The following is a 23,542-nucleotide window of genomic DNA, read 5'->3' as shown; positions in this document are numbered from 1 at the left end:
GTTTTTTTGTTGCTGTTGTATATGCTTGCTCAACAAACCATCCTCAGCACTGTGCCCAAGGCCTGACTTGAAGGTGCTCAGTTATACATTGAAAGCACAGGAAATATTTATTTAGACTTAACAGAGGGAAGGAGCTCAGAAGTATAAGGAAGTTTATTTGAGGCTTTGCCACATATTTCCAGTTACTTTTCATTCCTAAGTCACGTCTTTATGTGTATGTATGTCATGTATGTATAATTAAGGGTGCTTATCAAGAATATATTAAAAAGCTATCTCACTACTCAGTCAATAGAAGACAGGTAACTTTATTAAAAATTTGGCAAAACATTTAAGTAGTCATCTTATGAAATAAAGATACTAACAGATAAGCAAATTAAAAGATACTAAACCTTGTAGGTTTAAGGAAAGGCAAATTAAAAGTATGAGATACCACTTAATGCTTACTGGAATGGCCTGAATAGTTCTCATATTGGTGAGAAAGTGAAATATAAGATTGTGTAGCTACTTTGACAGTTTCTTATAAAGTGAAGATAAAGTTAGCTACATGTCTAGTAGCAATTCCTTGTTCTAGGTATTTATGCAAGATAAATAACCATGTATCCAAGACTTCGACTTTACTGAAAGATTCATTGCTGTGTTAGTGCAATTATTGTGGAAACAGCCCAAATAAAGGTCCATTGGTAAGTGACTAAACTGTTTTATAGCTGTAAGATGGAATAGTAATTAACAGTACAAATGAGTGAGCTACTTATGGACTCAGAGTGTGGATGAATCTCAAAAGCACCTTGCCAAGAAGACAAGACAAAAAGACCATGGTCTGAGGTTGTTTAAAGCAGAGCTGTACTAAAATTACACCAGGGATTTGACTGTAAAGGGACCAGAGGGAACTGTTTGTGTGAGGAGTGGGATGTACGAATCTCCTTTTTAATGATTATACTCACTGAATTATGTACTTAAAGTTGGTGAATTTTATTTTATACCTCAACAAAAAGAACCTCAAACTGTCTGGTAAGTGGTAGGTGAAAAATATGATTAGAGATGGGTGGGTCTTCCCTAGTGGAGCTCACAGTCTGTAGACTGCCATAGAAAGGCATGGAGTACAGGAATAGGTTCATGCCAGCATCTAGAGCCCTAGAGGGAAGTACTAAGCTGTAGAGGAAATGCTTGATCAGGGAAGGCCCCACAGGGAACCTTGAGTTTAGTCTTCTGGGTGAACAAGAGTCAGTGTTGGGGAAGAGCTTTGTGCAAAGGCACACAAATATAAAGCTTTGTTATGTTTTATGCATCACAATAGCCCAGCACCAGTGGCTCACACCTGTAATCCTAGGTACAGGAGCCTGAGATCTGAGGATCACGGTTCAAAGCCAGCCTGGGCAGGAAAGTCTGTGAGACGCTGATCTCCAATAAACTATTTAGAAGAAGCCAGAAGTGGTGCTGTGGTTGAAGTGGTAGAGCACTAGCCTTGACCACAAAGAGGCTCAGGGACTGGGCCCAGGCCGTGAGTTCAAGCCCCAGGACCAGCAAAAAAGAAAAGAAAAGAATAAACCACAAGCAACCTGGAGCCGAAGGCTTTATATGGAATGACAAGAGTTGAAGCTGGACAGGTTGACCTCTAAAGAAGTGGAATGATTTTCACTGGCTTATCAAACTCATCTTGCTTGTAAAAGAGAAACTTTCCCTCTTGTATGAAAGATGACTTGACCCCCACACCCTTAATTTCTTTTCATTATTTTCTTTTGTCTTCAAACAACAGTAACAACTTAGAACCAACTGCTTCAAACTAAGACTTCAGCTGCATTTGTGTGACCAGGGCTGTGCTTTGGTTTTCAAACATTATGGGGAAGAAATGGGTTTGTTTTTTTTAAAATTTCATTTATTGTCAAAGTGGTATACATAGAGGTTACAGTTTCATAAGTAAGGCAGTTATTATGTTTCTTATCAAACTTGTTACTTCCTCCCTCATTTTTCTCCCACCTTCCCTCTTCCCCAATTCCCTCTTCCCCACCCCGGAGTTGTATAGCTGGTTTTCAGCATATTGTCTTGTAAGTATTGCTGTTGCGTTGGTTCACCTTTTACCCTTTGTCTCTCCATTTTGATGTTCCCCTTCCCTTCCCTGGATCTGAAAAACATATGCCATACCCAGGGTAACAAAATAAGTTACAGCGATATCAGAGGTAAAACCATAGAGAAGAAAAACAAATGAAAAAGGCATAATTTCACATAGTACATTGAAAATAACAGCAACAATGGTAAACCTTGGAGTTCATTCACTTAACATCATCTCATGTATCCGTATGTACATAGCTATTGAGCTATTGTGATCTTCTGCTAGGACTATCCTAGACATACACTAATTATTACCACTGAGGGAAACTATAGAGTCTGTGTTTCTTTGGGTCTGGCTCACTTCACTTAGTCTTTCCATTTCCTTACGAATGGGGCAATGTCATTCTTCCTTATAGAAGCTTATAATTCCATTGTGTGTATGTACCACATTTGCTTGATCCAAATAGGATTGCATCAAACTGCAGAGCTTCTGTATGGCAAAGGATATAGCTTGCAAGATAAATAAAAAGTCCTCAGAATGTGAGAAGATCTTCACTGGCCACACAACAGACAAGGGCCTCATATCTAAAATATACTTAGAACTCAAAAAAAAAATTCCCCCCTGAACAAATCTTTAAAGAAACAACTGCCCCCTTAATAAATGGGCTAAAGAGAGACCCCAGTAAGAATAGCCATTAAGAAAACTAACAACAGATGCTGGCGGGGATGTGGCCAAAAGGGAACCCTACTACACTGTTGTTCAACCACTGTGTTTATTTTTGTTTTGTTTTTTTGTTGCCAGGCCTGGGGTGTGGACTCAGGGCCTGAGCACGGTCCCTGGCTTCTTGCTCAAGGCTAGCACTCTGCCACTTGAGCCACAGCACCACTTCTGGCTTTTTATCTATATATGTGGTGCTGAGGAATTGAACCCAGGGCTTCATGTATACCAGGCGAGCACTTTACCACTAGGCCGTATTCCCAGCCCTGTCCACCCACTCTGGAAAGCAGTGTGGAGGTTTCTCAAAGGCTAAACTTAGAGCTCACCTATCACCCAGCAACCCCACTTTTGGGCATTTACTTAGAAGATCACAAGCAAGACAACACTAAAGGTACTAGCACAACCATGTTCATCTCAGCACAATTTACCATTGCTAAAATATGGAACCAACCCAGATGCCCCTCAGTAGGTGAATGGATCAAGAAATGTGTTTTAATATTCGACAAAGCCTTTATCACTAACACACTAACAGCCATCTGGTAGAACATGTTGAGTGTATGTAGATGTGACTTGTGCCATCAAAGAAATATTTCTTTTTATCAGAGTATAAAATCTCCCTTCATTTTGCTTACATACACACACACACGTGTGTGCATATGTACATGCATTTGTATGTATTTTAGGTGCCAGTTCTATGGCTTGAACTTAGGGCCTCAACCCTTCCCTGAACTTTTGTGTTCAAGGCTAACACTATGACTTGAACCACAGCTCTACTCCCAGCTTTTGGTGGTTAATTGAAGACAAGAGTCTCACAGACTTTCCTTCCTAGGCTAACTGAACCATGATCCTCAGATCTCAGCCTCCTGAGTAGCCAGGATTTACAGGCATGGGCCATTGGTGGCCTTCCCTTCATTACATTTTGTAAAGGATGAAGCCTTCTGCAAATTTCTTCAAGTCCATATATTTGAAATTTTGAACATTATTCTTTTATATGATGCAGGGAAATGTGTGTGTGTGTGTGTGTGTGTGTGTGTGTGTCTGTGTCTGTGTCTGTGTCTGTGTCTGTGTCTCTGTCTGTTTTGGTTGCAGATGCATAGGCAGGCTTTTGTTTATTAATGCATATGATTGCTGATTTTGAGGACTTGCTCTAAAATCAGATGCTTTCTTGTGTATTACAGGCAATGGAGTTTGATGGCTGGGCGGACACCCTCTTCCTTTTGCAATTTACCCTCTCCTGTGTGATGGGGTGAGCCTTTTCTACGGTTCTCTATCTTGCATATCCTGAATGTGTCACCTCCAGATCCCAGTGGTTTTACAGCAGCAGCCCTGCTCTCAAGGCTGCTGAACTGATCCAGAAGTACAGTGTAGGGTGGAGAAAAGGACCTAGTATGTGTAATAAGCCCCATTATAACTTGATATGCATTGATTGTTTGACATGTGTTGGTGCTTCCTTCCCTTTGAGTCCACAGGCTCAAAACTTAGGTAAATTATCTAAGTTTACACAGGTAGTGGATGGCAGTGGCAACATTTTTATTTGGGGCTGACTCTTCTCTTTCATGTTGTTTTCTTGCCAGAAGAGTGAAGGCAAGAGGCTTTCTGTAAGCATGTTACTTATCCCCTCTGTATTGGGATATTATCAGTTGGTGTGGTTGCTGTGTGCCTGGACCTGCACACAGTGGTTGGACCTGCACACAATACCTGGAGGCTACAGAACACTGTTGACATGATGCTCCCTTAGCTATGCGTCTGTTCTGTGGCCTCCATGTAAAGGTGAGAGGTTGAAATGCTGTGGCTTATCTGTTAATAGAGCCCATATCCCATCTGAAAGTAGTTTTCATGTGCTCTTCTTCCATCCTCAAGAAGCTGCCTTGCCTTGATCCTCTCTTGGAGATCACATTGTCCTCATGGCAGTCCATAGCTGAGCCAGAGTCTGTGGGCCCCCAGCTTCCTCTTTGGCTTATGTGTGTTAGTGGGATGCATGATCTCTGAAGAGTAGTTATGGTTATGAATGATAGCTTTTTGTTTTGGTGAGTATAATAGGGAGAAATACCTGCTCAGGAAATAGGAAGCATGCGTTTCTCTTTAGTGAAATTTAAAAACTTTCAAAGCTACAGTGTAAGCAGTGGTGAGGTCATAGTTGGTCATGAATAGAGTGTGTTAGAGTGACTGGCTGTTTCTCATGGCTAGAGATTACTAGAATGCAGTGGGAGCTTGCTTATAACCCACTGTCTTCTTCTCCATCCTAGGTTTATCTTGATGTATGCAACAGTACTCTGCACGCAGTATAATTCTGCTCTTACAACTACAATAGTTGGCTGTATTAAGGTGAGATGGAAAAAAAAGTTTTATCTTTTTGATACCTGCTATATTTGAAAATTGTGCCTCTAAAGAATCTGGCTTTTTTTTTCAGTCCCTTCCATACTTTATGTCCTTCCATACTGCTTACTGCTTTGGCAAACTGTGGAGATAGTTTTGTAACCAGGAGTTAAAGAACAGTTGTCCCTTCCTCTACTTTTAACATAAGAAAGTTTCCCTTTACCATTTTCATCATTGCTAAATTACCTATAAGTAGACACTTGGAGATAAGAGTCTCAGGGACTTTTCTCCCTGGGCTAGCTTTGAACCATGATCCTCAGATCTCAGATCTCTAATACTCAGCTCCTGAGTATTAAATTACAGGTGTGAGCCACCAGTCCCTAACTTCAGTGTGACTTACCTCTAATTAACCAGAAGAAAACTGGAAGTGGAGTCGTGGCTCAAAGTTGTAGAGGGCTAGCATTGTGCAGAAAAGTTCAGGAAGAGATTAGGCTTATTTCTGACAGGACAGACAGATACCTCAGTAGTGATTACTTTAACCCCAAAGAGCAAGAACTGTTCTGTTGGCTGCTTGCTGAATTCTACTGTTCTGTGCAGACAGGATACCTGCCAAGAAGTAATCACGGGAGTTTTCCTATGCTTGAGCCAAACCTTAAATGGCCTACTTTCAAAACCATGTCTGCATTTCCAGTGATGTCATCCCCTCCTGATCCATTTTATTCGAGTAGTACTCATTTGTCTTCAGCCTAGAGAGCCAAGTTGAGTTGAATATTGACCTAAAGTTTACTGAATCCTTAGGACTTTTTCATCTAACAGTGTTTTTTTGGTGGTTTAAGATTACAGAGACTCATGCTTAGCTGCCATCTAAGGATGGTGGTTCAAAGCCAGCCTGTGCAGGAAAGTCTATGAGACACTCTTACCTCCTACTAATTACCAAAAAATCCTGAAGTGGAGCTGTGGCTCAAGTGATAGGGTGCTAGCCTTTATCATAAAAACTTAGGGACAGCTCTCAGATTCAGAGTTTAAGCCACAGGACCCACACATTTTTTTTTTTTTTAATTATGGAGCCCATAGCATGTTTGAATTCCAAGTGAATAACGTAGTAGATTTGCTTTCTTCCTTGTTTAAATAGCATACATTAGTTGTATATATCCTGATTAGTTCTATATCCTGATTAAACTCAGGTCCTGTAATATTCTTTACTTGCCTTCCTGTGCTTTCTACAAAAGGCAAGTCACAAAGAGGTGGATCCATTATCATTTGGGAAAAAGAGGGCTTCTTTCTTAACCCTGATGGGTCAGCAGTGAGAGGAGGAAGGTGCAGGAAATCCTACATGTAATTTAAGTAACTGAACCTACTTGATTGAATTGCTTGGTGAATATTACTACAATTCTTTTCTTTTGATGGATACCCTCCTAGGGTATTCCAGCAACCCAACGAGATTTACTCAGTCCAGAGGGATTTGTTTTCGTTTATACTGTAGAGGGAAGGGAAGACTCTAGGTTGTATGGTTAGTTCCCTGTAGCTTTTGCTCCTCACTGCTGTTAAGTCTCATTCCTGAAGAATGTATGTTCAGACGGGTGGGAGTCCACACAGACCTTGCTGGTCACTGTCTTCACGGCCACTGGGGGCCTTTTTCATTAGCCTCCAGCCAATAAGTTTTTCACCTCAGCCTAAGGGGCTTTAAGGTTCTTTCTCTATCTGAGAAGCCCACCCCACAAACTTTGCAGGGTCAGATCCTTTATTTCTCTTTTGGTGTGATAGGAAAGTCACTTACATATTTAAAGTGGATATTCCCAGGCCCGTTCCCACATACACCAAATCACAGTCTGTAAGTAGAGCCTAGAAATCTTCATTTGTAGCAATCTTCATTTTCTACATGATTCTTAGAGTGTGAAAATTAGAGTTTCAGTTTCAGCTTAACAGGATGATCACCTGTATTTCTTGGCAAGTTCTTTTCTGGAAGCAAACTTATTTAAGATACCCTAATATCTATAGTTTTTCTAATTTCTGATTTTGAATAGGAAGGGTTGGCTTTTGTGTACTCTCCTGTTCTGAAGTTCTCTGAACAGTTTATATACATTGGTCTACCTTATCACTGGCTCTCTGTAGTCAAAGAAGAGTTAAGTCTATTCACATACTTTCCCACCAGCATACTTACTGGCCTTGTTTACTATTATCTGATACTTTTTTTCTTCTGTCACATAATAAGAATATTTGTTGGGAAACTCAGGGTAACTTGAGTTGTTCTAAAGTGACCTGCTGTTACCATTCTTAGATCTAGAAGAAGCTTAAATATTTTTAAATGCTTTCTCAAAGCTAATTTTATTACAAAAATAATTTTAAAGGTCACATTGTAGCACTTTACACCTTCTGTCTAATGGGCCTAATGTGGCAGAGCCCCCAGGTTCTCAGTGGGTGTGTGACACTCTTCATTTTCTACATAATTCTCTGGTACTTTATAGAGTATGAAAATTCAAGTCTTAGTTTTAATTTAGCAGGATGATAACTCATGTTTCCTGGTAAGTTTAAGCTTCAGAAAGTTGTTTTCTGTTTTCATAGTCTGAAGATAATTAAAAGGGAGCCAAAAATAATTATGCCTTAGAATGTCAGCAGAAATGTTTTTTATTAGTATTATACTGACTAATGGCTGCTTATGTCTTTTTTTGTAAGATTTGAAGGAAGATTCTTCTAAAAGCAGTCTTCATGTTGGTAAAGTCCCCACCATTCCCTTTCTTCCTTTTTAGAAAATTAGGGAAAGGTGCTTCTTGTAAGCAGTCTTGCTTCTCTTCTCACTAGCTGTTAGCCTAGTGGGAGTTAAAAATCATCCATCAGCAGTGGTGCAGGCTTAGGGGTATTTGCTGATTGTGTCAGCATTCTTCAATGTTGGTGAAAGCATTTGTGGGGGAACCACAGTGGGGGAACCAGGCCCATGTAATTCACAGGACCCAACACACAGTGTATGGTAGATGTGTTTTGGTTTGTTTGTTTTGTTTTGTTTTGGTACAAGGTTTAGGGCTCAAACTCAAGGCCTGGGGCTGACTCCTGAACTTTTATCCTCAAGGCAAGAATTTTATTTCTTGAGCCACAGTTCCACTTCTAGTTTTTTGGTAATTAATTGAAGAGGAGAGTCTCATAGACTTTCCTACTCAGGCTGGCTTTGAATTGTGATCCTCAGATCTCATCTTCCTGAGTAGGTAAGACAGTTGTGAGCCGCTGGCACCTGGCTTGTTAATAGATTTTTGTTGTTACTATTGGCTTGTTTTTGTATTTTAAGGATAGGTATTTGAGTCACAGTATGAATACATATATGCATTCACTTAAAATACTTATTCATTACTGTATTCATTTTTTAGAATATATTAATAACTTATATTGGAATGGTCTTTGGTGGAGATTATATTTTCACATGGACAAATTTCATTGGCTTAAATATAAGGTAAGTAAAATATTTACTCTTCTCCTTTTTTTTTTTTTTTTTTGTTTATGTGATACTGAGTAATCGAACCCAGGGCCTCATGCGTGCTAGGCAAGCACTCTGCCACTAAGCCACATTCCCCAAGTAAAATATTTAAATATAACCACATTGACAAATAGGGTTTAGACACTCAAATAGTGTCACAGTATAGTTGGGCTATTAATTTAGTGGTGGACTTGTTCGGTTGTTTTAAAAACATTTTGGAAACTATAAAGCTACAGTACCTGGTTGGATCATCTTTTTAATTTGTAGCAAATTGTATAACCTGTCTGGCCTTTTATTTCTTCAAATGTAAAATGATAAAACATCTACCTTCCTTATGAGTCTGTATGAAAGTTAGTAGGTTAAATACTAATTAATATTAGTAGGTTAATATGAATTCATTTTTGTCCTTTTGTGCTTTTTATTTGTCATTGTTATCTATTATCTAGTGTTTTTGAGAAAAATACCATTTGTTGTGTGTGTGTGTCTGTGTGTGTGTGTGTGTGTGTGTGTGTAATTGTCACAGGGATTGGTATAGGGCGTGGGTGCTGAGGACTAAGTAGGGGGGCTGTCAGACCTCCTTTGGAGTTGCAGCTGATGCTTGTCTTCTGTGTGACGTGGAAGTGATTGCTTCTCCTGTCTGAATTCCAGTTTCCTTAGGTCAGGGGGATTAAAAAAATAACTTTCTCGGGGCTGCGGATATAGCCTAGTGGCAAGAGTGCCTGCCTCGGATACACGAGGCCCTAGGTTCGATTCCCCAGCACCACATATACAGAAAACGGCCAGAAGCAGCGCTGTGACTCAAGTGGCAGAGTGCTAGCCTTGAGCGGGAAGAAGCCAGGGACAGTGCTCAGGCCCTGAGTCCAAGGCCCAGGACTGGCCAAAAAAAATAATAATAATAAAAAAAAATAACTTTCTCATTCGAGTTGTTAGAATGAAATAACCTAAATGAATGTAAAGTATCTGTTCACTGCTGAGTAGCTAAGTACCAGTTCTTGTATTAATGTAGGTAATGGATGGCTAGGATACCAAGAGTAATGTAGTGAATGTGCTCTGACTTGAAATGTTCCCTGAATTCCACATATTTCTAAAATCTGGATTAGAGACTCATTCTAATACAAAGATAGACTTGACTCAGAGATGATTTGAGTTTTTTCCTTGTTCAAATAAATAAACATGATGGCAATCAGTAAAGTAAGAGTTTTTGTTTGCATGTTTAGGTATCTCCAGCTCAAAAGTCTTTTTATAAAGTAGAAGGGTTGCTGGGTGCCAGTGGCTCATGCCTGTAATCCTAGTTACTTCGAAGGCTGAGATCAGAGGATTGTTGTTTGAAGCCAGCCTGGGCAGAAAAGTCCCCATGAGACTCTTTGTTTGTTTTGTTTTGTTTTTGTTGCCAGTCCTGGGGCGTGGACTCAGGGCCTAACCACTGTCCCCGGCTTCTTTTTGCTCAAGGTTAGCAATCTGTCTCTTGAGCCACAGCGCCACTTTCGGCTTTTTTCTATATCTATGTGGTGCTGAGGAATCGAACCCAGGGCCTCATGTATACGAGGCAAGCACTTTACCACTAGGCCATATTCCCAGCCCCCCATGAGACTCTTATCTCCAATTAACCACTTAAAACCCAGAAATGGCTTGTGGTAAAGGGGTACCCTTGAACAAAAGAGGTCAGGAACAGTGCTCAGGCCCTGAGTTGAAGCTCCATGACTGACCAAAAAAAAAAAAGAAAAGTTAAGTATCTATAACTAGTACATAAATTCAGTAAAAATTTTTTGTCTTGCTAATACTGGGGGTTTGAACTCAGGGCCTTGTACTACTCTTGCTTAGCTTTCTTTGTTCAAAGCTGGCACTCTACCTTTTGTTCTACACTTCTACACAGTACTGGAATTTCAACTCAGGGCACTTCACTTGCTAGGCAGGTGGTCTACCTCTTGAACCACACCCCAAGACCTTGGTTGTTTTAAAGCTAGACTCTTGCTTTCTGCCCATGTTTTCCTGAACCCAAACCTCCCTATTTCTGCTTCCCACACTGAGCAGCTGGGATGGTAAGTGTTTGCTTGTTGAAGTTCTAGTCTTGAGAACTTTTTTCCTTGAATGGCCTTGAACCAAGATCCTCCAGATCTCAGTCTTTTAAATTGTTAGGATTACAAGTTTGCCCCATTGACGCCTGGCTTTAAGAACTATATTGCTAAAGGAACCTGTGGTTAACTAGAGATATCCAGCTTCCCTGCACTCTAGTTCCTTTGTTGTTGTAAGCAAGTTTGAAAAGCCCTCTCTGTGTGATTCCAGTTCAGGAAGGAGGAAGAGGCTTGCACAGTAGCTTTTCAGGCTCCATCCAACTTGTATTCTCTGGTGGAAGGAAGGCCGCTGGCTGTTTTCATTGGGCTTTGTTGAAAGCCCGCCTCCAACTCACCTGAAGAAAATGCTTTTCCTCAGGTAGCAAATACCTCAGTGCCCAGCCAAGCCAATAAAAGCAACAGAGTAGACAGCTTGTTTCCCTCTGTAGTCTGCCTGTGCCTTAGGCCTGAAGAGTGTTGCCTTTCCAGAGAATGATGCCACCAGGCTTACTGTTGCCTAAGCCAGAACCCTACCCACACTCTGGAGCTCATCTTCTTTTAGTATTAAAAAAAGTGAATTAGTATGCAGTGCTATGAGTTTTGACAAATACATGCAGTCTCGTAACCACCATCCCTGCCACCCCAATCGAGATATAAAACAGTCTCAAATTTCCTCATGTTCTTTTGCATTTAGTATTTCCTACTCCCTCGCAGGCCCCTATAAGGATGTTTTGTTCTCTGTATAGCTTTCAGAATGTCATGTATTTTGCTTTCAAGTCCTGCTTTTTCACTCAGCATACTGCATTTGAGTTCACAGCAATGTTTTTGCCTATGTCACTAGTTCATTTAGTTTATTGCTAAATACTAATCTATTGACCCACACACATCACAGTTTGTTCTTTCATTGTTTTGAAAGACTTTTGGATCATTTCCAGTTTGTTGTTTTGTGTCAGCTACTATAAGCAAAATGTTTAGAAGTTTGTGTGGAAGAGAAGTTTTCATTCCACTGGTGTTAAATGCCTAGGAAAGAAATTCCTAGGCTGTATGGTAAATTTATTTTCAACTTAATAAGAAATTGCTATCTCAGTCCAGAGTGGCCTAACTCTTGTATATCTACCTGCATATATAAAGGGGAGTTCTAGTATGTGGTGATATCTAGTATCTTCATATCCTGCCTTTCAGGATGTTGGGGGTTTGTCTTGTTTTAATTTTAATCCATTGCAGAGTTAAAATTACAAAGATCTATAATGCTATCTCATTTATTTCACATTCCCCAAACTTAACTTTCTTATCATGTGGAGTAGGGATAAGAGCTACAGTCTTTCAGTTCCTGTTCTCCTCAGCCTGTTTCAGTGCCTGGTTGAAACATATTCTTGTTAAGGGTTGGAATCTAGCTTTTTAAAATTTTTTTGCTATTTCCTTGATAATAAGTGAAGTTCTGCATCTTTATGTGCATATTTGCCCTATTCCTCAATGAAATGACTGTTCAGAATAGCTTATAGTTTTGAACAGTCATAGAGGCCAGCTAGCCTCCTTAGTTATGTATCAGTTTATGACAGAAGAGAACTGAAGTGTCGCAAGAAGTGTGTGTTGTGTGGTAGAATCTGCCCCTAGCTATCCATACTGTATTGACATGACCTTTGTTTCTCATCTGTAGATGGTGGGCTGCTTATGCCCCTCGGGTGCTCTGAGTCACCCATGAAGGCCTGAGGAAGGGAGGTGGTCAGGAGGTCTGAGGTTGCTTTGCAGAGCTTTCCAGGTGTGGTAGACATTAAAGTGTATATTTTCTCTGACCTGTGTTGATGGTCTTGTTAAGAGGTAGGAAAGAAAAAAGGAAGGGGGAGTCCAATGAGAAAATGATGGATGTCCTTTAGTGTTGGATACTAAAGATGTCAAAAAAGCAAAAACTGTTCTTAAGCTTCTGAGAAAACTTTTTTCTTCTGAAACAGTAGTTCTAAGCAGTAAGAATGGGTAGGAAACAATATTTGGGCTTATGTTCTCTTTTTCCTGAACTTTTTTGTAGTGCAGTCTTTTACAAACCTACATATGTACATGAGACCTTCCCAGAATTCTGATTGTACAAAGAGCATTCATTGATTGACTCATGTCAGATAATGAAGCAAAATATTCTATGTTTTTTGCTTGTTTTTTTGCCAGTCTTGGGGCTTGACTAGGGCCTGAGCACTGTCCCTGGCTTCTTTTTGCTCAAGGCAGCACTCTTCCACTTAAGCCATAGTGACACTTCCGGCTTTTTCTATATATGTGGTGCTAAGGAGTCAAACCCAGGGCTTCATGTATGCGAGGCAAGCACTCTACCACTAGGCCATATTCCCAGCCCCCAAAATATTCTTTTCTTTGTGTGTGCCCTAGTTTCAGGGCTTGAACTTAGCCTCTCATGCTTCTTCTCTACTTTCTTGCTCATAGTAGGTGCTCTGCCACTTGAGTCACACCTCCAGCTCAACTTTTTGCTGATAAATTGGAGATGGACCTTCCTAACTGGTCTGGTTTTGCTTGTCCAGCTTTTTGCTGGTAAATTGGAATTTCTAATTGGTCTGGCTTTGAGCTATCATCTTCCAGCCCTCAGCCTCCTCAGTAGCTAGGGTTTATAGGCATGAGCCCCAGTGCCTGGCTAAAACATATTCTTGTTAAGGGTTGGAATCTTGTGTGTTTTTTTTCTAAATTTACTCCTGGGAGAACTCCAAAGACTCTTAGGCAGATGGAATGGTTCATATTCTGGCCAAAAATTTTGACTAAACACTTCTATTTTTAAAGTGTGTGCAAAGACCAGCACTTATTTTAGAATGGGAATGACATACATAGGTATCTATCTGGGAAGGCAGCAGTTGAGAGCTAATGCTGGTGGAGTCCTAGGGTGTGACACTGCTTCCTTTATTATGCCATTCCACTAATTCTCTACCTCCATTTCCCATGGTGAGGAAAGAGGGATGCAAAATGAGTTGCCCCAAGTCCCATAGCAGAGCTGAGATTCTAGCCCTAAGTCCTACTTGCTGGGTATTCTGCTCTATAAGGGGACATGAGATGAAGATGGCTTTGCTCAGTTTTGCAAGATTCTCAAGTCTCCTCACCTTCCTCCTCACCACTGGTTTGTCTTTAATTCCTGTCTCCAAACCATGATTGGACCCATTTGGTACATAATTTAGAGTGACTGATCAGTGAATGGCAAAATCAGTGCATCGGTGAATTTTATCTTCAGGAGTTTATAATTTAGTCAGAAAGATTGCTTTTTTTTTTTTTAAATCAGTGCATATGTAGGTGTCTGTGACATTGTTTTAGGTGGTAGGGAATAGCATGCCTATACAAACTAATCAAAAATCCTTGTCCTGATAGAGTTTTCCTTATAGTAGGGGAAAAAGAAAATTAATGGAGATAAAAACAAGTGAAATTCTTGTTCTGTTAGTTTGAGGTAAATAGTAAAGGAAGTAAATAAGCCAAGTATGGTGACATATTCCTGTAATCCCAACAGTTGGGAGACTGAGACAGGAAGATCCAAGTGGCCAATCAGGGCTGTAGAGAAAGACCCTGTCTCAAAAACGGTAATAACAACATGGACGAGAAATAAAACAAAGAGAAAAAAGGGAGGGCCACTTACTTAGAAGGTTACAGTTTTTATTGAGATGGCATGACATAGAGATAGCATTTATGGTAACATTAGGCACTTAATCTGGCATTAACAGCACTCCTATGACCAAGCAATTTTTAACCATTGTCGCCAAAGAGCTTTCAGGGCTGGTGTCATGGATCACAGCATAGCTGTCCAGACTGGCACTGCTCATATGGGCTGTGCTAGAAATAAATGGTCCCAAGAGTTACTTAGGAGACCTTACGAGGTAGGAAACCTGTTCAGATGGTAGGATTTAGAGAGGAGGAAAGAGAGGGTGGCTATACCCGCTGTTACATATTGTCTCAATCAAAGGCTGGAGCTGGTTACAGGCGGTAGATGGGACTCGGGAAGGTGAGCAGTGTGCAGCCCGTGTGTTGCTCACTGAGAGATTGATTTTGCAGGACAATTCTGGAGACGTACGTGGCCTCACATGGTTGTATAACTGCTGTGTCAAGTGAGTCTCTAACGTGGTCGCTTCTCCCGTGTTTAATGGTGTCTCTATTGCCTCTGTTCACAGGCCAGGGCTGAGGCTCTGTGGGGGGGGTCACAAAGTCCACAGCTTGGTTCTGTGCTCCATCCTGTGCCAGATCCCCCCTGTTTAGAGGCAGAAGGAGGCTGGAAAAGGCTCCTGGCAGTGGGAGTTGGGGTGGGATCCCTGTCACTGTCACTGGAAACCCAATGTTAATTATTGGCAGGGATGAAGTTTGTTAGGGAGAGTCAGATTCTTGGCTCATAGGTTTGAATGGGGATCAGCATTATTTTATTTATAGAAGGCAGAGACACCTGCCTGGACACATGCTGGTGGTTAGAGGAGATAGAGACAGCCTGAACCACCGAGAAAGCATTTTCAGGCCACACATGTCACACCTGGGGGCTGCTGAGTTACGTTCATGGCAGTGTGTTGAGAGAGGACAGTTGGAAGTGGATTGGAGCTCCGCTGTAGCTGAGCAGATTCAGCACGTTCAGAAGGGGGAGGCAGGCGCAGCACTTCGCAGTGAGACTGGCAGGGTTCTGCCCAGGATATAGCTCCAGTGTCCCCCTTCTCCCAGCCACCACTGCCACGGCAGGCCTCTGTCAGGGAGTACACTTGGCGCTGCCATGGTGTTTTGGTTCTTTTTTTGAAAGTGGTTGGTTGGTGTCTTTTCCCAACAGCAAACTTGTTTAAGATACCTGAATATGTACCAACAGTTCTTTCTTTTTTCTTCTGATTTTGACTAGCAAGGGTTAGATTTTTCTGTCCCCCCTGTTCTGAAGTTCTGAAGTTCCCTGGGCAGTTTGTGTAAAATGAATCTACCTTATCACTGACTCTGTGTACACACACATTCCCAGCATACCTACTGGCCCGCTTACTGTTGGGCAAATGGAAAATTGCTTTTTTCTTTTTTAAGGATTGTGTAATCATTTTCGTGTGTGTGTGTTTGTATATGTATGTATGTGTGTGTATATGTGCATGTGCATTCGTGCATGCATGAACCCACTTGTGTGTACATATGCATGTTTCTATACTGGGGCTTGAACACAGGCACGGTGTAGTCCTTTAGCTTTTCCATTTAAAGCTAGTCCTCTACCACTTGAGCCACAGTACCACATCTGGCTTTTTCTGAGTAGTTTATTGGAGATAAAGAGTTTCACAGACTTTTCTGCCAGGGCTGGTTTTGAAGTGCAGTCCTCAAATCTCAACCTCCTGAGTAGGTAGGATTATAGGTATAATCCTCTTTTCTTTTCTCTTTTAGTATTTAGGATGTATGGTCTAGCATAGAAACACATTATTGGAAGTGGTAAAAGACACTGGTTTAGAATCATTTGGTATCAAATGCAATCTCCCACTCCTCAACTTTCTGTCCCCCCCCCCCCCAAAGCTGCTAACAGCAAGTTTATAATTCCTTTACAGAGCATACTTGTCACACTACACACACACACACAGAGTAAGGCTGCTTATGGATGAATGTCCCCTGTGCTTATGGATTCCCATTTCTATAAACACTGGTAACCATATTTTGTTGCTGTGTCAAGGTGGAATTTATACAATTTGAACAAACTGTGGCATAGCCATTGACAATAGTGCTTCCCCCTTGCTTGATGTTTCCTTTCTGAGGACAGTTTGTGTTCCTCCTAGTACCTGTGTAAGTTCTGGCCCTCTAGGAGATGGTGTTTAGGGGTAAGGCTGTAGAGATGTTTGGATCATGGAGGTGGTGGTATGCGCTCTCTTGCATGGATTTTGTTTGTGTTTTTGTTTCTGTGCTAGTTTTGTTTTGGGCCTTGTGGAGTCACACCCTTGTTCTTTTTTGCTTTAATATTTTGTTTTCAGATAGGATCTCTTGCCTTTTGCTCTAGGGTTGGCCTAAATAGTAGTTTTACCTGTGCTGTAAGCTGAGATTACAGGTAGGTACTATTTGTCCTTTGAGATATGCTATCTATTGCTTTTGTTTTTTCCCCAGGCTGGCCTTGAGACATGTCCTCCAATCTTCTGATTTTCAAATTCAAGTGGCTGGGATTACAGGCATGAGTCACTATGCCTGGCCCACAGTTTGTTATTTTGTTTTCATAGCAGTTTGAGCAGATTAAGGCACATGTTCTTATATGACCTTTTCTTTAATTAATAACACATCTCTGGCCTAACAGAGACCTCTGGTCTGTCAGGCTTGCTTCGACTTTGTAGGCCAAGGAAACTGTCTATGGCTGGCTGTACACATGGCCCTCAAAGAATTTTTAAGCTTTAGTCCTGAAGGTTTCCATGAACCTTTGGTTGTCCCAGCCCAGCTACTGGGCAAGTCATCCATGGGATGCGTTAGAGAACAACTATTTCTGGGAAAATCAGGTCAAGTCCTAAAGAAAACAAGCTAGTCGGTGAAGGAAAAGATGCAGCTTTGTGTACATTGGCATGCTCAAGGGTGGCTTCATGACCCGTGATTTTGAGTGGGTTCAGTCAGGGTTTTTAGCCCCCACGCTCCCTGGACCTGCAGGAGAGATGGGAAAGGCACGCCCGGACCAGATGAGCCAGCAGACCTCCTGCACCCAGCCCTCCCTCACCGGAGGACAATCAAATGCGTCTGGGAGTCAAGTGGATGCAAGATCTTGTTTATTGGGGGGGGGGGGAGACATGTGTAACTAATATAAGGCACAGGAGCCAATCAGGTCAAAGATCGGCAGGAATGGGAGGGGTGTGCACCTATCTAGGGACTGTAAGGGGAGGCATGAGCTGTCAGTCAGGGTGGGAGCCAGGGGACCAATCCTAGAGGCGTCCTGATCCCACTGAACCCCCTCCGGGTTCACTGTCAGGTGCCATCTTAGCCACACGTGGCCCCAGGAAACAGGCAGGGCCAGCTAGTTCCGGGCGTGTCCCACAGGGTCAATTGGATACTTAATTCAGCAGTTACTGTTCCTACAGAGTGTTGCGAGAGCCTATGCAGGAGACTGTAGAGCTAAAATAATGGGGGTTGGGAAGATGACAGGGTTGAGGAGGAAAGTTGAAAGACAGGGAACAGGAACTACCAAGTGTTATAAGGGCCAGGAGAGGCTTTGTTCTGGCCCATCATTAAGATGCCCTGAACAAGTATGACTCTAAGACTCAGTGCCCTCCTCTGTAAAATGGGTACCTTGTGGAGCTGTTGGCCTTGGAGGAATATTGTGGTGGTGGGAGATGTTTGTAAAATGCAAAGCACATAGTGTACCTTATAACACAATTTGATTATTCCTCCAGGCACAGTGTGGCTGGGAAGGTTAGATGGCAGGCTTTGCATGGGGGTGACTGAGGTTTCTGAGGGTGGGCAGTGTTGGGTAAGCAGGTGCAGCGAAGAGCCAGTGTCAGGACCTGTGGGAGAAGGGGCAAGGTATGTCTCCCCATTGTTCAGACTCACTTCAGTGGGTGCTCTAGCTGGCCTGGGGCTGGACTATCACAGCCCAAAGGAAAGCAGCATGAATTGGAAATAAGCAACCTGTTTATGAGCCTTGTGGTGGGGTGGAAGCTGGGAGCCACGTTCTGGGAAGGGAAATCTGAAAGCCGAGTCTCAGCCCACGCTCCCAGCTGCCCAGAGCCTCAAGGGAGCCTGGGGTGGCATCTGGGTACAGAGCAGAGAACAGCACTGGTGCAGGCAGGGGTGTTGGGCACCGGAGTTCCTCCAGCTTGCTTTCAGTTCAGTGATGGGTAGGAGGCTTGAAAACCAGGTGGGTTCAGTTCATCAGAGAGGCTGCAGAGAAATCAGTCCCTCAAGAAGAGAATCCTCTGGCAATACTATTGGTCGTATCCTGTGACCTGCTTACTTTAGGGTGAGAGCTTAGATGAAAGTTCTTCGGGGGCTGGGAATATGGCCTAGTGGCAAGAGTGGTTGCCTCATATACGTGAAGTCCTGGGTTTGATTCCTCAGCACCACATATATAGAAAAGGCCAGAAGTGGCGCTGTGGCTCAAGTGGCAGAGTGCTAACCTTGAGCAAAAAGAACGCAAGGGCAGTGCTCAGGCCCTGAGTCCAAGCACTGGCAAAAAAAAAAAAAAAAAAAAAAAAAAGTTCTTCACTGTGAACTTGCTTCTAGTTGGAAAGAAGTCACTGTTAAAATTCTTAGTCTGTTCCTTCCAGACTTTTCTGTGGTGTACATGTTCACTTAAATGAGGTAGGATTGGGCAATGTTTAATGTTTGATAAAATCTTTTCTCGTTAAGCCATTGCCTCTTTTCATTTTAATGGATGCATAGTATTCCATTATGTGAATAGATAGAAATTCCCTTGATGGAATGTGTTTTGTATAGCTTTTTGGTGTTGTATTATAAAACAATCATGTCTCATTTCTCCTCCCCGGTGGTTTGATTTTGCAGCATTGCTGGCAGCCTGGTGTATTCTTACATCACGTTCACTGAAGAGCAGCTGAGCAAACAGTCAGAGGCCAGTAACAAGCTGGACGTGAAGGGAAAAGGAGCGGTATGAACCTGGCTACTCTGGTACCTGCCCCAGCTTCTGATGGTTCAGAACACTGGCACTTCCCATGCAGATACTGAGATGTCGTGATTCCACGGGAGAGAGCGTTCCTTTGCACTTGTACAATCCAAGGATTGATTGCTGCCTTTTAAAATTTTATCAGAGAAACTGATTCTATTTTAAGTATGTTTGTTGGAATTAATTTATATCAGACTGGATAATGTACTGGGCCTTTAATTTATTTGTCTTCTATTCTGACAATGTAACAACAGTGTTTTGAAGATGTTTTCCTTTCTTAGTGTGATAACAAGGTGTCCCTGAGAGCTGCATAAATAATGTGTTCAAACTGGAGCCTTCTCTGTCCCCTTGCCACGGTGCCTGCAGGTAGTTTAGCCTCTTTCTCCAAATGTAGCAAACAGCTGACATTTGTCTTTTCTAAAGTCATCACTGCATTTGCCAAAGACAAAAACCACTTTGGCACACACACACACACACACACACACACACACACACACACAAATATATCCACAAAGTCCATGAGGTTTTTAAGAGTATTGCTTTCCTGAGCACTTGGGGATGAGCAGAGAGCATTCCCTCCCCTGTGATGTAGACTGGCTTATGAAGGGATAGCCTTTTACTCATTTATTCATCTGGTCCATTCATTCATCTGAGGCTTGTGGGTTGTCAGTGTTGAGTGCTGGGGATGCTGTGGTGTTTGAAAGATGGCTGAAAAATCTCACTTGTGCCCCAGGGACAGAGGGAAGATAAGAACTTGGTTCTTTTCATCCATTCAGGCAACTGAATGTGACTAGGAGTGAGGTGACTGGGTGAGCTCTCAGAAACTACAAATCTCTATCCATGGCATTTGAGCATCTGCCCTGCCACAAGGGGAGGAGCTGTCTTATAATCAGCTCAGCAGCTCAACCTTGACTCTTCTTCTCCTCGTGTGTCAGGTGGGCAAGGTGGCCAGCATCTCTCCCCATGCCATCTCCTCTGGGCCTGTTTGCTACTCCTTTATACTCAGGTCAGTTTGACCAAGACTCATTTCTGAAGGGAGGTGTGTGGGGACACGACTGGTAAGTGGCATGAGCATACCTCGGTCCTTTGGACAACCCTGTCTGTACCTTCTGCTCCTGGTTCAGCTTCACAACCAGTACGTGTCCTGAAGGAAATTTGTGAATGGGCATTGCTTCAACTGCATCTTGGGGACAAAGTGTTTGCTCACACACAGTTGTGTAGCTTGCTCAAGGACCTGCAAGGCTTGAGGTGAGCATCATTTATTCAGGCAGTTGGCTACCTTTGCACTAATGCACATATTAGCTCCTGTTTCTTTGGGTTTGGAACTCACTGGGCTGTGTAGACCCAGACAGTTTTGGTATCTCAACAGGAGACCAGGAATATTTTTATTTTGATTTCTCTCTCTCTTTTTTTTGCCAGTCCTGGGGTTTGAATTCAGGGCCTGAGCACTGTCCTTGTCTTCCTTTTGCTCAAGGCTTGCACTCTACCACTTGAGCCACAGCACCACTTCTGGTTTTATCTGTGTATGTGGTGCTGAGGGCTTCATGCATGCTAGGCGAGCACTCTACCACAAGGCCACATTCCAAGTTCCTTGATTTTTCTATTGGAGAAACTACATTTGTAGGTACAACTTACAAGTAGGTACTTAAAAAGATGCATTTGCAAGTAGCCTGTAAGCCTCGGTATGAGGAATCCACATGAAGTTTGGTCGGTGTAGGGTGAGGCAGGTTCTTCCTAGTCAGTGTTCCATGTGCTGGGTTGGAAGAGGACCCTAGACTCAAAGTCCTGCCTTTGTTTTTCTGATAAGTACCTTGTCATTGAATGAAGACTTAAGGAGTTCCTGTTGTATGCCCGGCATTTTGCTAAGTTTGAGGAAACAAGTGAATGGCATGCAGTTCTTGCTCAAACCTTACTGAGAGGGGAAACAGGTAAAGGAAGCCGGTGATTTGTGAACAGAAATTCTTGTACAGTATTCAGTGCCACTGATTCTAGGGTACCCTGCCCCAAAGGAAAGTCATGTTCAATCACAGATGACTGTTACTCACTGTTAGTCCTCCAGCTGAGATAGCAGTAGTTTTCAGAATCCTGTGACTAGCCTCTGATCTTCCTCCCCTGCTGCACTATTTCCCTTAACTATGCAGTATTGCTTCCTTCTGAGATTGGCCATAACCAATTTCTCCCTTCCAAAGGGAAAAGTATTCAGGATGAATGAGGCTGTGACTATAAAATTACTTAGCATGGTGCTTAGTACATAACTAGGAAGTCAAGTAGACATTGCTGCTGTGGCTATTACAAGGTGAGACTAAAGGCAAACAAGATTCTCAGTGTGTTTCCTGAAAAGCCTGGCCCTCTTTTCCATTGCTCCGTGAGTGCTTAGAAGGCAGTACTCCCAATTTGCTTTTCTTTGTCTAAAACCTGATTGTAATGGGCACCATAGTGTGATGTAGGCGATTCTACTTATGTGGCAAAAAAAGAACAATATTACTTCATAATGCTGGTGTATTGTAAAGAAAGAAAACTTGTCTGTCTCAGAAGAATCACATTTCATAATAGCAATTTACTTTAAAAAATGATGTTTTCACTGTCACCTTTTGTGGTTCCTATCTATATAGAATTCTGTTTGATGCCCTTGCCTTCTATCTAGTCATGTTGGGATCTCAGTTTCTGGTACCATCTTTGTTTTCTAAGCCTGGCTTCTAGTGCTGTTAGGGTGCTACTCTGGTATGAGGAGATACTCTTGCACTGTTGTTGTTTTTTTTAAGGTTTATTTTGAAAATACCTTTTAAAAAGAAATCTACTGGTTAGATTTACTGTCTCACAAAAATGTTTTTTAGAGATTATTTTGTTCTCAAATGTTTTTGGATTTTTGTCTACAAATGTCCTCTCATGATATTTTTTCAACATAGATTCTATTTACCAATTTTAAAAGGTACTGAGGATTGAGGTATGTAAATCAGGTGACATAAACGTGAAAATTATGTGCCTACATATTTTTGTAATGATATCAAATAAATACTTTTTCTTGAAAACATGTATTGAAATTCTTTTCTACATGCATAGAGATGAGAATGGTTAGTTGGTAAAGGCTCACTAATAGGGAGAATACTGTTTTCCATTCTAATGCCTTACAGAAAGAATCTCTGACTATCCAGTGTCTTTGGCATAGTTCTAATAAATTTGAGAAAGGCTTTTGAGATATTTCAAGCTGCATTGTTAGTTTTGGGTTTTTTTTAGCCCAGCTTTACTAGTAATAAGCCAAAGACAAAACCCACACAAGGAGAGCCATATTGGTACAAGTCCATGTAAAGGCTTGTCAGAGAAGCAGCACATTAAGGCACTTAAAATCTTGTTGAATACAGAAAAATTTACTATCCTGACCATTTTGAAGTATGCAGTTTCGTATAGTGTTAAATATGTATACACATTATTTTGCAAGAAATTGCCTCATTTCCCACTTTTCCCGGTCCCTGGTAATCCCCATTCTTTATAAGTGGAATTACACATTATTTTCTGTTCTGTGACTGGTTTATTTCAAGATGTTTAACGTGTATCTTCCAGGTTCATCCTCATACCAAGTGTCAGAATTTCCTTCAGGCCCCAATATTCTATTGTGCACATTACCACATTTTGCCTATTGGTAAGCACATGGGTTATTTTAGCTCTTAGCTATTGTGAGTCTCAATTCTATTCTATTCTATTTTTTCAAGATTCTGCTTTCAGTTTTTAAATATATACCCAGAATTGGAATTTCTGGGTCATGTAGAATTGCTATTTTTAAATTTTTTAAGGAAGTACCATACTTTACATTATAGCTGTATAATTTAATATTCTTATCAGTAGGAAAAGAATTCTGATTGCTCCACATTCTTGTTAACACATGTTAACACTCTTTAAATTACAGCTGCCCTCATGGGTGTGAGGTGATCCTACCTTTGTGGTTTTATTTCCCTAATTAGTGGTGTTGAGAATCTTTTTATGTGCTTGTTGGTCATTTATCAATATTCTTTGCAGAAAAATCTAAGTTCTTTTTGTTTGTGAATTGAACTCAGGCCCTCATGTTTGAAAGGCAGACACAGAGTATTTTTTTTTTTTTTTGCCAGTCCTGGAGCTTGAACTTAGGGCCTGAGCACTGTCCCTGGCTTCCTCTACCCCTCTACCACTTGAGCCACAGCACCACTTCTGGGTTTTTCTGTTTATGTGGTGCTGAGGAATCGAACCCAGGGCTTCATGCATGCTAGGCAAGCACTTTACTGCTAAGCCACATTCCCAGCCTGAACTCATATCTTGAACCACACCTCCAGCCCCTTTTTGGGTTGGCTTTGAGGTAAGGTCTTGCTTTCTACCCAGTCTGGTCAGGGTTGTAATCCTATTGTGCTTTTCTATGACACTGGAGGTAGACG

General features: G+C 41.8%; 1 protein-coding gene across 1 annotated transcript in view; it reads left to right on the top strand.

Moving 5' to 3' along the window:
- Window positions 1-22,171, top strand: part of Slc35d1 (solute carrier family 35 member D1) — a 44,224-nt gene extending 22,053 nt beyond the window's left edge. Inside the window, exons 9-13 of the mRNA XM_048351544.1 lie at window positions 3,943-4,010; window positions 5,011-5,089; window positions 8,437-8,519; window positions 19,025-19,804; window positions 19,847-22,171. Of these exons, the coding sequence (XP_048207501.1) occupies window positions 3,943-4,010; window positions 5,011-5,089; window positions 8,437-8,519; window positions 19,025-19,133 (339 nt within the window). The 3' untranslated portion in view covers window positions 19,134-19,804; window positions 19,847-22,171. The remainder of the gene's footprint in view (window positions 1-3,942; window positions 4,011-5,010; window positions 5,090-8,436; window positions 8,520-19,024; window positions 19,805-19,846) is intronic.
- The last annotated feature ends 1,371 nt before the right edge of the window (window positions 22,172-23,542 follow it).

Source organism: Perognathus longimembris, chromosome 7 (genome assembly GCF_023159225.1).
Source record: "Perognathus longimembris pacificus isolate PPM17 chromosome 7, ASM2315922v1, whole genome shotgun sequence".
Classification (NCBI taxonomy): domain Eukaryota; kingdom Metazoa; phylum Chordata; class Mammalia; order Rodentia; family Heteromyidae; genus Perognathus; species Perognathus longimembris.
This window is presented reverse-complemented; position numbering and strand designations above follow the sequence as displayed.